Source organism: Crocodylus siamensis, chromosome 10 (assembly GCF_052110815.1).
Source record: "Crocodylus siamensis isolate JL-2025a chromosome 10, ASM5211081v1, whole genome shotgun sequence".
NCBI classification, from domain to species: domain Eukaryota; kingdom Metazoa; phylum Chordata; order Crocodylia; family Crocodylidae; genus Crocodylus; species Crocodylus siamensis.
In genome coordinates this window covers 70,133,913-70,147,442 of record NC_143404.1, presented here as the reverse complement: position 1 = coordinate 70,147,442, position 13,530 = coordinate 70,133,913, and the positions used below count along the sequence as shown (strand labels likewise).

General features: G+C 48.5%; 1 protein-coding gene across 5 annotated transcripts in view; it reads left to right on the top strand.

Moving 5' to 3' along the window:
- The window catches only part of MYT1 (myelin transcription factor 1), a 95,739-nt gene that overhangs the window by 27,509 nt on the left and 54,700 nt on the right, over nucleotides 1-13,530 (top strand). For all 5 annotated transcript variants that reach the window (XM_090065015.1, XM_090065018.1, XM_090065014.1 and 2 more), the window contains exon 2: nucleotides 5,084-5,181. In XM_090065015.1, coding sequence (XP_089921141.1) covers nucleotides 5,084-5,181 — 98 coding nt within the window. The remainder of the gene's footprint in view (nucleotides 1-5,083; nucleotides 5,182-13,530) is intronic.

Genomic DNA, 13,530 nt, shown 5'->3' with positions numbered 1-13,530 from the left:
TCTGCCCCATTTATTTATTCTCACAACTCATTTCCTCTCCCAGGCTTTGGGGTTGATTTTTTTAGGTCTGGACTGCAATGAGAATTGCTGCAGGGATTCTGAGGAAGAAGCCGAGCCATGATTTGAAGTGTTTTTGGCAAGATGCAATGTTTTGCACTGATCACAGAATATCAAGACTCTGTTAGAGGAGCCCAGGCTGTGAATATGGGCCAGAGCTGAACTTCCTTAAAGGTTTTTCACTAAGGTGACTAGATTCAGGGTTGCTCTGCTAAGAGGAGAATGCATTTTGGTGATGGGCAGGTCATAAATGCACACTGCAGATAGTCCTGGGGAGCACACAGTGATTGGGGTAGTTGAGATGGCAGAAACTAGAGATGGGAAAACTAGTCCTAAAACTTGCTGGGAGGGATTTGAATATTAAGCAGCTTCCCTCAGCTTCAAAAGGAAGTCCAAGGTCCCCTTGAGCCATGTGCCTGGTGTTTCTGTAGCTGGAGTGGTGGGCACAGGAGTGATGGGGGTTGCATCAGAGCATCCACCTGCCTTGGCCCCCGGACCTAAAAATACAGGCAGCAGTTCAGAGCTGTGCTGAGCTGGGACAATTTTCCTTTGGTGCTGGCCCCATGCAAGGTGCCACCTTATGCCTGTAAATTCACAGCGAGATGCCTTCACTGCTCTGCAGCTGCCTCCCAGTTCTCCCACTGATGGTCCATAAAGGGTTAAAAGCCCCACAAGATCCATTGATTTCATCTGGAGTTGTGGGAGCTCAGCACCTTTCTGGATCAGTCCCTAAGCATCTGGGGTAACATGTTGGGTTCCTTCTCATCGCCGTTTTTTTACATCACAAAAACACTCTCCACTTTTCTTCTCAACGCGCTTGGTCTCCTGAGGGATATGGGAGCTTCAGACGCCAACTCTGGCATCACTCAGAATAAACTGGAAATGCAAGGCTGGGCTCTCCCAAGTCTTTCAGTGCATTTGGTTCAGCGCAGACTAAATGAGTGTACTATTCATGGACTAACAGTGTCCCGAATAAAGTCACTTCTTGTATTTTTCTTCTCCAGAGTGGGATGTCTCAGGGCTGGGTCGGAGGGGAGGAAGAATGCATTTAGCTGATAAATTCCAGGATGAAACCTACTCTTCATTACAAGGCACATTCTGCCCTTGGCTAATTGTGCCGAGCACTTGTTAGATGCTCTCTGTAGTCTCCCAGCAGCACTTTGCCCCTGCAGGGGAGTGGCAAAGAGGACGGAGCTGGGCTGGTCTCAGCGGGGCCGGACGTCAGGACAAGGAGCAATGGGCTCAAGTTGCAGCGAGGGAGTTTTAGGTTGGATATTAGGAAAAACTCTCACTAGGAGGATGGTGAAGCACTGGCATTAGTTATCTAGAGAGGTGGCGGAGTCTCCATCCTTGCAGGTTTTTAAGGCCCGACTTGACAGGGCTTTGGCTGGGATGATCTAGTTGGGAATGGTCCTACTTTGAGCATGGGGTTGGACTAAATGTGACCTCCTGAAGTCCCTTCCAACCTTAATTTTCTATGAGTTTATGGTTCAATTAGTGTTATAGAATAATGCTCGGGGCAGGGATTAAATCAGGGTGTTTCCACCCGGCTCTAAGGCAGCTCGACTCTATTCAGAGCCCTTGCAAAGTGGAAGGAAAACCACGGGGGTTCGGTGACTAATGTCTCATCTGGAAGAGCCTCTTCAGAGCCTGTGGTCCTTCAGGGGGAGGAGAGAGATGCCTCCTTTCTTGGGTGGCCCAGGGAATTTTCCAAGCAGAAGAAGACTTACTCCACATGCTTTATAACAGGAGCCACGTGATCTGTGGTTTGGCCAGGTCCAGGATTTGCAGGGCAGCCAGCGACACCCTAAGTGGAAGGTGACAGTGATACCCTTTGGGGACAGTGCATGTCTCAGAGGTGAGGATAAAGGAAATGGAATAAATGCATTAATACCATTATCTCACCTGTCTGCTTCCCAGCCGGGGAGATAAAGGAGGCTATGTCCACACAAAAATCCCAGACATATGCCCTTCAGACTGGCGGCAGGTCTGTTTTGCTAGCATGAGCTACCTGCTCCATCACTTGCCCATGGCATGACCAAAAGTAGGGACTCCGCCATGCCGGGGCTTCAACAGCTGCTCCTTCTTGCCACTTCAACATGTGCCCCACAAGTACTCCCTTAAGACAAATGGAGAAGGTGGTCTTATGGTTATTTATATCCACTCCCCACTTATTCTCCACCATAGCATCAGTCAGCTGTCACTGTGAGGTGGGGAAGGATTGTGGCACCCATTTTGCAGATGGGGGACAGTGAGGCCTGAAGGTCATGTGAGAAGTCTGGATTTGCAGTGCTGGAGTTAGAAGTAGGAGCACTAACGAACCACGTAGTTATCTCGCCTTGCTCCCATTGACTTGCTGTGGAAGGGAAGTGGAGTTAACACTTCTGCGCCCTCTTTATCTTTGAAACTCTCCCTTGACCATGGCAGCATCCAAGCCAGGAGAACAATGAAACTTGTGGCCAAAGCAAACCTAAAGTATCCCCATACTAATGTCACAGAGATGAATGGGCTCCAGCATGGAGCAGAGGCCTTGGCCTTCCCACGTGGCACTCTCTTCCTCCTCCTCTCACGCAGGATGATGCTTTCTCTCTTCTCCTGGTGGCAGAAGATAAACAGAGCCCTGATTGGGGGACAGGCAGTAAATTACTCAGTGCTAAATGCCACAGGGGACCAGAGTTAAAGATTTTGGGGGAAGGATAATAGCAGGATTGTCCAAAGTGACATAACTTTGCAAAGGTGACATTTGGGGTCCGTGGGCTAGCGTGGGGGGCATGCTCTTCTGATCTTATCATCCTGAGCCATAACTCAGCACAGAGGAACGAAGTCAGGTTTAATATCCTGACACTAACTCAGACCTACAAGCTGATGTACATAGCAGGTGTCATTTTGGTGCGGATCAGTCGGTTTACAGCAGCTAACGTCCAAGCCCGGAGGGACTGTGTTCAGAGTTATAGCAAATTAAGGAAAATGCCCCAAATTCACCTCTGTTAACCTCCAGTTCAAAAGCCCCTGGGGGCTTGTATTCTCTGCGCTGCAAGACTGTATTGTTACCTAGCTCTTCATCTCTAGACCTCAACACCTTTTACACAAGGCAAGAAGCATCAGTCCCCATTTCGCACATAGGGATGGTGGGACGAAATGACAACTATTCCTGGCTCTGCTGCTGATCTGGTATTTGATTGGGGTGACTCCCAAATGATTCCCAGGACAGCCTCCCATCTCCTGTACTCTGACAATTCCCATAGGGATGGTGCGCCCTCATGGCCCAAAATGAAAGGCTTTGCAGTCACTGTGGACCATGGTAAAAAACCCCTTCACCTTCTGCTCCGAGAAGGGCAGAGGAAGGATCGTTTCACTTGCTTTCGCTTGCAGGCTTACGCAAAATTTCCCCCAGTCTTAGCAAACGTAAAGGGAAGTTACATTTCCTAATGGTGCTCTAGTGCTCTTGATTCTGGCTTCTGTCAGGGTCACGGAGACGGGGTTTTCTGGCATAATTACACGTTCGCTGTTCCCTGTGGACTCGATGCTTCTAATAGCGTGTTTCTATCACTTCTGTCCTGCCCACTTCAATCTAGGTTATGAGATCGCTTGCCACCCAGAGTTAGTTCATGGAGTGCAATTGCAGCAGCTGCTGCAGTTCAAGGCAGAAGGAGCAGTGACTCTTCCAGGACAAGGCAGCAGGGCTGGTGCAGCTGCATGCTGAAGCATTGTGACACAGAATAGCATAGCTTGCGGGTCTGGGTAGGGAGTGGAGAGAGCTTGCTCTGTGCTGCCTGTCTATACCAGCACCCTGGTTGAGAATCACTGAGAGATTCTTTGAAGGGTGAGAAGATGTGCAAAGCATGAAGAGACCAGCAGATAAGGGCAGGCTCAGACTGTCCCTGCCTAGCAGCTCCCCCATACCCACTACCTTCTCCCCTGCAAGGTTAGCTGTGTAATAAATACCTTTGCTTTTGAAATAGGGTGCTTCTCAAGTCATGCAAGTTATGCAGGGGTGCCTTGAGTCTGGAAAGGTTGAGGACCACTGCTCCACCTGGTGCTGTGAAACTCTTGCAAGTCCTTAATCTGTTTTGCAGGACAGGGAGATCAAAGTGACGGGGCTGCAGGAACTGCGGGGTGCTGTTTAGCACAGCAGGGCCGGGCGAGATGTCTCTCCATATTGCTGTTTTTATTGCAGGGGACTCAATGTTCTGGGTTGAGGGTCCTGAGCAAAGCAAGGAGGAGATGGTAGCTCGCCCCGGGACTGAGAATGCAGGGAAGGTGTTTCTCGTGCAAGGTGGGAGTGCAGTGCCATAGGTAAGGGTCATAAGGAAGCCCGCGTCTTCCCTTTCTCAGCACAAGACTTGCCGAGCCTGCTCAGACCGTGGGCTCTCTTGGTCTCCATCCCGCACTCCCAAGTGCCTCTATCTCCAGGATCCTCAACTTTGCCAGCCCTGATGGAAGGCAGATGGGTTTAATGACCCGCTCTGGAAATGCTGGTGTTGTCTTGGGAACCTACTGTGAGAAGAGGTATGCCCCGGACTCTTTCTGAGGTCCAGCTGATGGCCTATCCTCTGCTTAGATGTGAATTTATGTGAAGGATTAAAAGCTAATGGGTTCTGCAGTAATAGCAAAAGGAGTAAGAGAGCAGCGGAACAAGCACCAAGGCCAGGTATCAAGGTTTGGATACATGGTAGGGCATTTATTGACAGCGGTCCTGCAATATTTGTCAAATATACTATGAGCACCATGCCACTGCCATGTGAGAGGCCAGGCTTCTCAAGTTTAATTCACCATTGGAGGGGCATAGCACTGCCTGTCTTACTTCCTTGGCTTGTAATTTCTGTGGGGTAGGGGCCATCTTCTGGGCCCATTTCTAATAACCAGTCCTGGCTCCAGTGACTGAAGCTGCCTAGTGTGACCGTGCTACCAACCATGGTGGTGGTTTCTCTTTCCTGGCCCAGATTGCTCGGCTGCCTGGGTGCAGCTGGCGGCTGTGTGATCTCGGTTGTGTTTTTCTGACGCCGTGTTTCTCTTAAACCCTCAGAAAATGAGTTCCGGGGTGAGCTGCTGAATCAAAGGTGGACCTGTGGAGACAAGATCAGCAGTTGTGAGACAAAAAGCCTACACAGCAGACGCATCAAGGTGAGAAGGCAGGTGCCGCACGCGAGCTGGCACGCAGTGGAGATGCTGTGCTGCCCCCCTGCTTTGAAGTCCCACCTCCCTGCCATCGTGAGAGGGGGGAATTGGCCACCCTAAAGTAAGCTGCAGCCCCTCAGGATGGCAAGCAGCATAGGGGACCCAGCGGAGACGTCGCAAAAGCCCCTTGCTGTAGCAAATCCCTGACACGATGTTTAAAAAGCAGGGGGACCTCCAGATATATTGAACCCACATCTGGATTTCAAAATCCTTCCCCTCCTCCTGTCCCTGTCGTTCGAGGATGCTTGGATTTAGAGAGCTGGGTCAGGCCAATCTCTATATATAAAAAGAAAAAGAAAGGCCTTTTCTGTAGGATGCAGGCTGATCGGAAGAAGCCCCCACTGCGCCAGGTGAAACATCAGTGCTTTGGAAGGAGATAAATGGGTCATTCATTCATGAACCAGGCCCTTAGAAGTCACAGAGAGAGGAAGGCAACTCAGATGCTCTCAACACAGCAGTTCATTTAGGAGAAACTGTTGCAGCTGTAACTCGCTGAAAGGGAGCTAGCCAATGCTGTCAAAACTCATGGCAGATTCACTGCCGGCAGATTAGGACGCTTTAATTAAACATAAACTGGGGTTGCTCACTATACAAATGACATTTCCTGCTTTGTGTGGGCCCTATCAAGAAACCTCTTGGTAACAAGACATCATCTTGTGACAGAATATCAGTCAACTGGAAGAGCTAAGAAATTATCATCCTGTAACTCATGTTAACTTACTTCCCCTTGCAAATCAAACGTTAAGCCTCTATGCCAGGGGAGAAAATTGTCTTGCCTTGCTTAACAAATTGTCAGCTCTAGGCAAGGTCACCAGGAAAGCTCACGCCTTGTTAGAAAGCAGAGTAAGCAGATGTTGCTATATTTAAAACCGGTTCATTAAGACGTTTTGTGGTGAACCTGCCAAATAAGCACTTAGTTTGGATTTAAAGAGACCATTGCATGTTAATAACAATGAATTTAAAAAGGCATTTGTTCCTGACACTGAGTGCTTATGTAGCACTGGCATTTCTAAAGCATGGGAAAACTGATCTCACCCCGCTCTTGTGATGGCGTGTTGCATTACCCCTATTTTACAGGTAAGGAGAGTAAGGCAGGGAGGCAGAGTGGCCCAGGGGTCAGCTTTTAGGATGGGGATTAGGATTTGGGAGTTTGTTTCCTGAGGATTGACAAGTGGCGTGTGACCTGGGTAGATACTGAAAGTAGCTTGCGTTGTCAGGAGTTCACGCTGTAGGCAGGACGCGCTGCATTCATGCGCCCGTGCCTGTGCCTGCCTCTGTGCACACAAGACCTGACGGAGCATGCGCCTACCCTGGATCCCATAGCATTGCTATGGGCTGCTTCCCCTTTCAGGTCCTTGTCCTACATCGTGGGTTCTCCAGCTCCAGTCTGCAGGCCACATCTGGCCTGCGAAGCCATGTCATCCAGCCTCTGCATCTCCCCACAGCTTTAAAAATGCAGCGGTAGGGAAGTGGTGGCAGCGGTGATTACAGCTCCCTTGCTGCCAAATATCTAGATCCATGGAAAGCACTACAGGCTGGATGATGTGGTCTGATATACAGAGGACTGGCCCCACATCCCTTCGCTGGCCCACGTAGCCAGACAATTGAACACCCTTCTCCTACATTATTAAATCCAAATGGGATGATATTTTGGGGAGAGGGCTTTCCAAACAGCTTTCCTCTCTCTGTTCAGGACCATTTTAAAATGTGTATCCCTGCACGGGAATGCACTGCCACACTCATTCCCTGCTCCTGCATTGCCACAAGATTGGCACAGGAGAGGATAGTTTTGAACCCGGATCAAGCGTGCCGACCTGCTTTGTTGTTGTGCTCCTGCGCGTGTAACTTTCTCTTTCCGTCCAGTTGTGATTTATAATCTGCGGAGAGAGGCTGTGTGTGTGTACAAAGAAATCGAGGGGCAGGATAATATTTCTCTTTCCATGTTTGAAATGAGATCTCAGAAGAGTGATAGGTAGAGTTGCTTTTTAAACAGATCCAGCTGAGCCCATCAGTCTGGAAGCCTCTGTTTACAATTGCCTGGGCCTGAGCTGTGCACGGGGAAATGAATCTCTCTCCCTCTCCCCTCTCAACACTTGCGTGTGGCTGCCTGCTAGTTGAATAGGCTATTGAATAGCAGGAAGCTCGTGCTGATGAAGGCTAGTTTACTGTTACAGCAGGTACGGCTTACACGGATAGATCCATCACAACCCTTACCCTGCCATCGTCGCCCAGCTCTGGGAGGCAGCCCCCGCTGACGGTTTCCTGAGATTATGCCACTTGGAAATAATCTAATGAGAATGGCAGCGTCTTCCAGAGCTTGGAAACCACAGGGTTGAGGAACTGCGATTCTCCCACCTTGCAGGAGGAAAGAACTGTTTGTACATCCTAAGCGACTTCAGCTCTAAGGAGCGTTTGGATGGCACGTGCCAGTCTCCATAAACCTGAACGACTGCATCTGAAACAGCCCTGAACGCCAGCACGGAGGATGCGACGCGGTGGAGCATCCTTTCTGGTCCGGTTCGCTTGCACCGAGGACGCCTGTGTTATCGCTACAGAGCGGCCGCGCTCGGGAAATGTTGCATCGGTGCCGGAAGTTTTGGCAAATGGAAAGTGACAGGGCAGCTTCATTAGGATGTTTATTGCGCAGCTGTAATTTTTAATTTGGGGGTTGGCGGGAGTCGCGAGCTCGCACGTAAACGATGTCAAGGAAGAATCCTCCCAAGACCCGGAGGCAGAGGGTGCCACGCGGGGTGTCCTTTCTGCGAGGGAGCACACACAAAAAAGCGACCACGATTTATTCAGCTGCAAATAGGACTTGCAATGGGTGGAAATGTCAGGAGGGTTTAAATCAAGCAGCAGGGAGGACCCTAAAGGAGGTGCGGGGAGGGTGGAGGGAACCCAAGCGTGGTTACAGCATAACAGCTTCGAGCTATAGGACGGACATGCTGGCTTCAAGACACGTTTTGCCTTTGTAAAAGGAGAGGGGTTTCTAAGCCCGGGGCAAACTCCCTCCGTCTCCCCTGCCCCCACCACCTTTTTATTTCCTTTTAATTAGCAGCTACAGAGGGGCCAGTGTACCAAAGTCACCGTCGTTTTATGGAGTCCTTGAAGGAGAAATATACTGGGGAGGAAAACAGAAGTCCCTGCAGCTCGGGGCTGAGCATCCCCGTGTGTTTGGTGGCTAGAAAATGAATGGGCTGGATGCTGATGTCGCTCGGGTCAGATGATGAGGTCACGTGGACCAGCTGCCAATCAGATCTGGCTCTCTTGCAATCAGAGGATTAAAAATCCCATGTGAGGTCTGTCCCAGCGGCATGGAGAGCACGGCTACGGTGCACCAGCCTTTATGGCCAGCGACACACAAGGAAAGGCATCTCCACGGGCCATTTGGGACTTCCCAATCCCAACTGGCCAGGTCCCCTGTTCCAGGGGGGCACAGTCCAGGGTTGGGCTGGACCTCAGGCCTTTTAAGCTGCAGCAAGCTACTCTAACCATTTGCCACTACTTCTCCCAGTAAAAGGGAAACCAAATGGTGGTCAGGAAGGGGCTCACTCTGGCTGTTCCTGGGTGTATTGTCACCCTCTGGATGGACACTGAATTTCCCAATGGTCACAAAGCCACTTGGGCAGCTCCCTGGAGCCCTGGCTTTGCTCTTAGTAGCAATAAAGGGGGACCAAGCAGGGACTCGGGAAGCCAAGGTCTTGATGATGCATCCCAGTGGCGTCTCATTGAAAACGATGGACCGTGAGCTAAGCAGGATCAGGAATGGCTTGCAAAAGTCAAGGTGTCAAGCCTTGTCTGGGACTCAACAGGAAAGGTGGAGCCTGAGACAGGCGCAATTACTCCAAAACCTCCTTTTTCTTGGTAGGGGCATAGGGAAAGCTGCATCCCTTACTGAAAGGAGACTGTTCAGATGGTCAGAGGAGGGTGGCGGGGAGAGGCCGAGTCCTTGGGAAACTCCCACACCCTCCCCAGCCCCTGGCTTATGGAGGTGTAGGTGGATGCAAAACCTATCTGTGTATCTCTTGTCAGCATCATGCAGGCAAGCGTCCTGTTTTCTGGCCATGTACAAGTTGTTTGGTCAACCTGAGCTGAAAACCCCGTTGATCGGTCTGGTTCAGCCACACAAGGGAGTTATATGGCCAGCATCATATATGGGTCAACTGGGAATGGGGTAATGGCACAGATCCAGAGCAGGGCTCAAAATTCTGTGTCTGGAGCCATAGCAAGAGGCCTCAACTCCTCTGCCCCCACCCCCTGGCAGGCACAAAATAGCCCTACCTCGTTCCTACAGTCTTTGGTTGGCAGGATGTGCAAAAGCCCCTTTTGGGCATTGCAAAGGGAAAGCAACGTTATTAATTAGTAGTAATATCATCATTACTTTGTCATTATCGTTATTATTATGAACAACTGCAATAAGGTCAAGGTCTACATTTTGGCTAGGTAAAAAAAAACGAAGTTTCTCTTTAGCTGTTGCTGCCAGGGGGCAAATTTAGGTCCATTTATGTGTGTGTGTGTGTGTAAAGATGGACATAGTCCCTGTCTGTTTGTCTGCTAAGATGAAAGTAGGATGGAATTGGTACCAATGAACATTAGCAGAAGTGCTTTTTTCTTATTCTTTCAGTGCAAAATAAATATTCCATCCGCCATTCGCCACCCCCCCGCCTTTGTCCAAATGAATGCTTTCTAAGTATGTTTATTTCTTCTGAGCTCCGCAGTGCTCTTGAATATACATAACGTATTAACGCTGACCTTGGGGAATTTCAGCGTGGCCCTTAATGATATATTTGCATAGAGCTGTCAAAATGACAACACGGGCTCCACCCCGTGAGTGGCTGAGCGGTGTACAAAGCCAGTCGCACTCGGGTATTGTAAAGAACCAGAAAATGGAGCGTCAGGCTGAATGAGTTGTGATGGTTTTGCACTGGCGCCCAGCGTAAAGTTGTTCGCACTGGGGACAAAAAAAAACATTTAAAAAACGGCCATGATTACTGTAATTAAACTTCAGATCTATGCAGTATCATCCTGAATATGCGTGAGTGTAGTCTTAGTATTCAGATGTAGTGCTGGAGCTGGTATGCCATCAATGTTTGATTTATACCTTACTTGAGGAAACAGGGGTAGAGGTTGTAGCCGTGTTGGTCTAAAGACATAGGCAAAGAAGGCCTTTTAGGTAAATCTGATATCTTTTATTAGACCAACACAAATAGTTGGAAAATTTTTTCTTAGCAAGCTTTCAGATATAAATACCCTTTGTCAGGCTGAGGAGCACACCGACTGCAGATACTTCCTTAGCCCAATGGAGGGTATTTATACCCAAAAGCTTGCTAAGAGAAATTTTTCCAGCTATTTAAGCTGGTCTAATAAAAGTTGTCAGATTTACCCAAAGACCCTTGTCTTACTTGAGCAAAAACTTTCTTAGTTTATTGCCAAGAAAAAAACCTCATTTCAGCCCTATACATTGCAAGATTGTTAAACTTATTTCTGCAGTAGTGATAAAGGACCCCAAATGAAATGAGGTATTATACATACATAGGGCACAGACACATCGTAAATCTACTAATGGCTTTGCTACTGCCAGTGACCCTATGTGGGAGATGCTCTGATACTGCGGTGAGGGGTGGCAGTACAAAACTCACAGACAGTTATATATATCGTCATTGTAGCATTATTAATACACTTGAGATAATAGAGTATAAGTTGAGTGATCATCTACTGGGTTGCAGTGAGGAGTAGAAGAGACAAAATCCTAATACCATCTGGGTAGCTTTTCAATTTGGTTATTAGGAGTGCAGGGGAGAGAACAAATGGACATATTCCATTAGTCTCCAAGACTGCAAACGCGCCCAGCGTGACCTGCAATTTCATATTAAAATGATGTGTCTGGTTGGCTTCTCACTGATAAGGCAGCAACTAAAGGGCACTAGTCTCATGTTACCCTTATGCACATGAGCCTGATAACTACAGAGACTTCCGAGTAGCCGGTGTAGGTGCTGCCTGTTTATGTGAGTCACCTGGGAAAGGGCTCACTGGCTCGGAAGGGACCTTTTCCTTGGGCCTTTGCACCTTTGGGCACAGGGTGGAGGAAATGACAAATACAACTTCATGATGAAAAGTTCAGCAGAAAGTCAAGCTCATGCTTAGAAGCCAGATAGGGAAAAGATGTGTGTTGGGGGTGGTGGGGAGAGGTTTTTGGAGTGAAAACTGATTCAAGGAAAAATACTTGCATAAACCTAGGGTGCAAAGCAGTGTCACTCCAAAAATGCAGTTGTCTCCTGCAGATGATTCGATTAGAAAGCTAAGAACGGAGACGGCTTGAGTTCGGAAATCCTCTCTGCCATCTCACACCCCAGCTCCTTCTTCCCTCTCCCCATCCCGCAGGAAATCTTATTAAAATAAACATAGCCCCTGTGTATCATAGTGTGAGGAGATTCTTGGTGCATGGCCATGTCACATCCTCACCTAATTGAGAGATGGGGGTCTTTACCATGGGGACCTGAAAAACTGGAGGCTAGCCCATGTTGCCCTGCTCCACTTCAAGACACGGCACCTAACACCTCATGCCTGGCTGAGGTTAAAAATCCTTCCATCTCTTCCACTTGTGCCCCTGGCATGATCTGTCTACCATCTACTCCCTTGCTCTTTGTAACATCTGCCAAAATGGCACTGAGATACCAGGGAGTGTGGGCCACTAATGGACAGGAAAGCAGGGTGGTTAGGTTATGGCCCCTTCGAAAATCCAAGTGGGACAAGGGTGCCCCTAGAAATGTTGCTCACAAGCCAAACTCAGTCCTTCAGTGTCCTTTTTATCCCATTTCAGTGAAGGACATGTTATCCTGCAATGATGGATGTTGCTCAGTATAGGTAGCATATAAATGGACCCTTTTGGCAAAAGGTGGCTAAACCATGGAGCCTTGTGACTACGGCTCTATCTCTTTTTTTTCTTGTGCCATTTGCTGGCGCTGTGCTCCCACAGCTACATGGCAGGACACAGGGTGGGGGGGCCCCAGGCCAGGGGGCCAGCACTGGACCATCCCATTCTCCTGAGGCACCAGCCGGGGACTGGGCTTAATTTGTTTGAAAAACAAGTACGTGCAAACACTAATACGATGCTCCAAAGCTTAATTTGTTCAAAAACCTAGTTCATGCAAGCACGGATGTGACTCTCCACAATAAACAGGTTTACATTTTATAAACCTATTTAATTTAACAAAGATTAAACCCCATGGTGTGTACAAGTGCCCTGTGACAGCTCTTTCAGCTTCCATGTAGATTCAGACTGGTTCGGGGGTGACATGGATACCTGTTCATCACTAGTTCTAGGAAAGCAGACATGCTTTGCTCATAGACCGTATTGCAGGGTAACAACATCTGGGCACTGGAAGTCCTGCACTGTCCGGGCTATAACTAAGCTCTCTAGGCACTTCCTGCCTTCTCTAAGATGTCAGGCTTTGGGAGACTGGATTTTCACTGCTTTGCTTGTCCTTCCCTGCAAGCTGGAGCTTTCCATGCTGAGCGGAAGTAGTGCTTCCTGATGACCATTTCTGAGTCCGATAAATTGCAAATGGAAAGGTGCTTTGGAAAATGAATGCCACAGCTGTTCTCTCCGTCAGTAGGAGTGAACAGTTTGCAAGCAGTGCCCATTAGGCTTCCTGCAACCCTCTCTATTCTCTGCTCTTTGAATAATTTATCTGCAGGAAATCCAAATTGCCAAGGCACCAGCAGAATGCTTGCCAATTTCCCTGGGAAAACTGACAAAAAAAAAAAACAACCCAGAAAAAAGAGGGGGGAAAAAAAGCTCTAGATTTTCATTTCAGCTGAACACAGCCTCCTAGCAATCAAACATATTAGTTCTATTGTGCAGCGTGCATTGGAAGGCATTAGCTAGCTAGCTCAGAGCACAGCACATTTGAAAGGCTCATAAATGTAATGAAGTCCTTTTTGACACCTGCTCCTCTCCACACTTTAAATGTGAGCCATTGGTCCGTGGGGAACCAGAGCTTTAAAAATAGAAATTATAGTAATTGTCTTCTGTGTTATTGGGAAGATCGTAATAAATGTGGAGCGTAACACTATGGCACCATAAGACTATTGCTGACAGGATGCATAAATTACTTGAGGTTTTGATTTTCTTCCAACCCCCCGTTACAAAAAACCCTGTAAATCATTATATGTTAGTGCTGTGTTTCCAAGGGCTGGGAAGGGGAGAGCCACTCGGGGAAATTTCATCGTGCTGATTTGAGGCATTCTCTTTATAGGTAGCACTCCAGCTTTGTCATCTATCTGTTTTTAGTG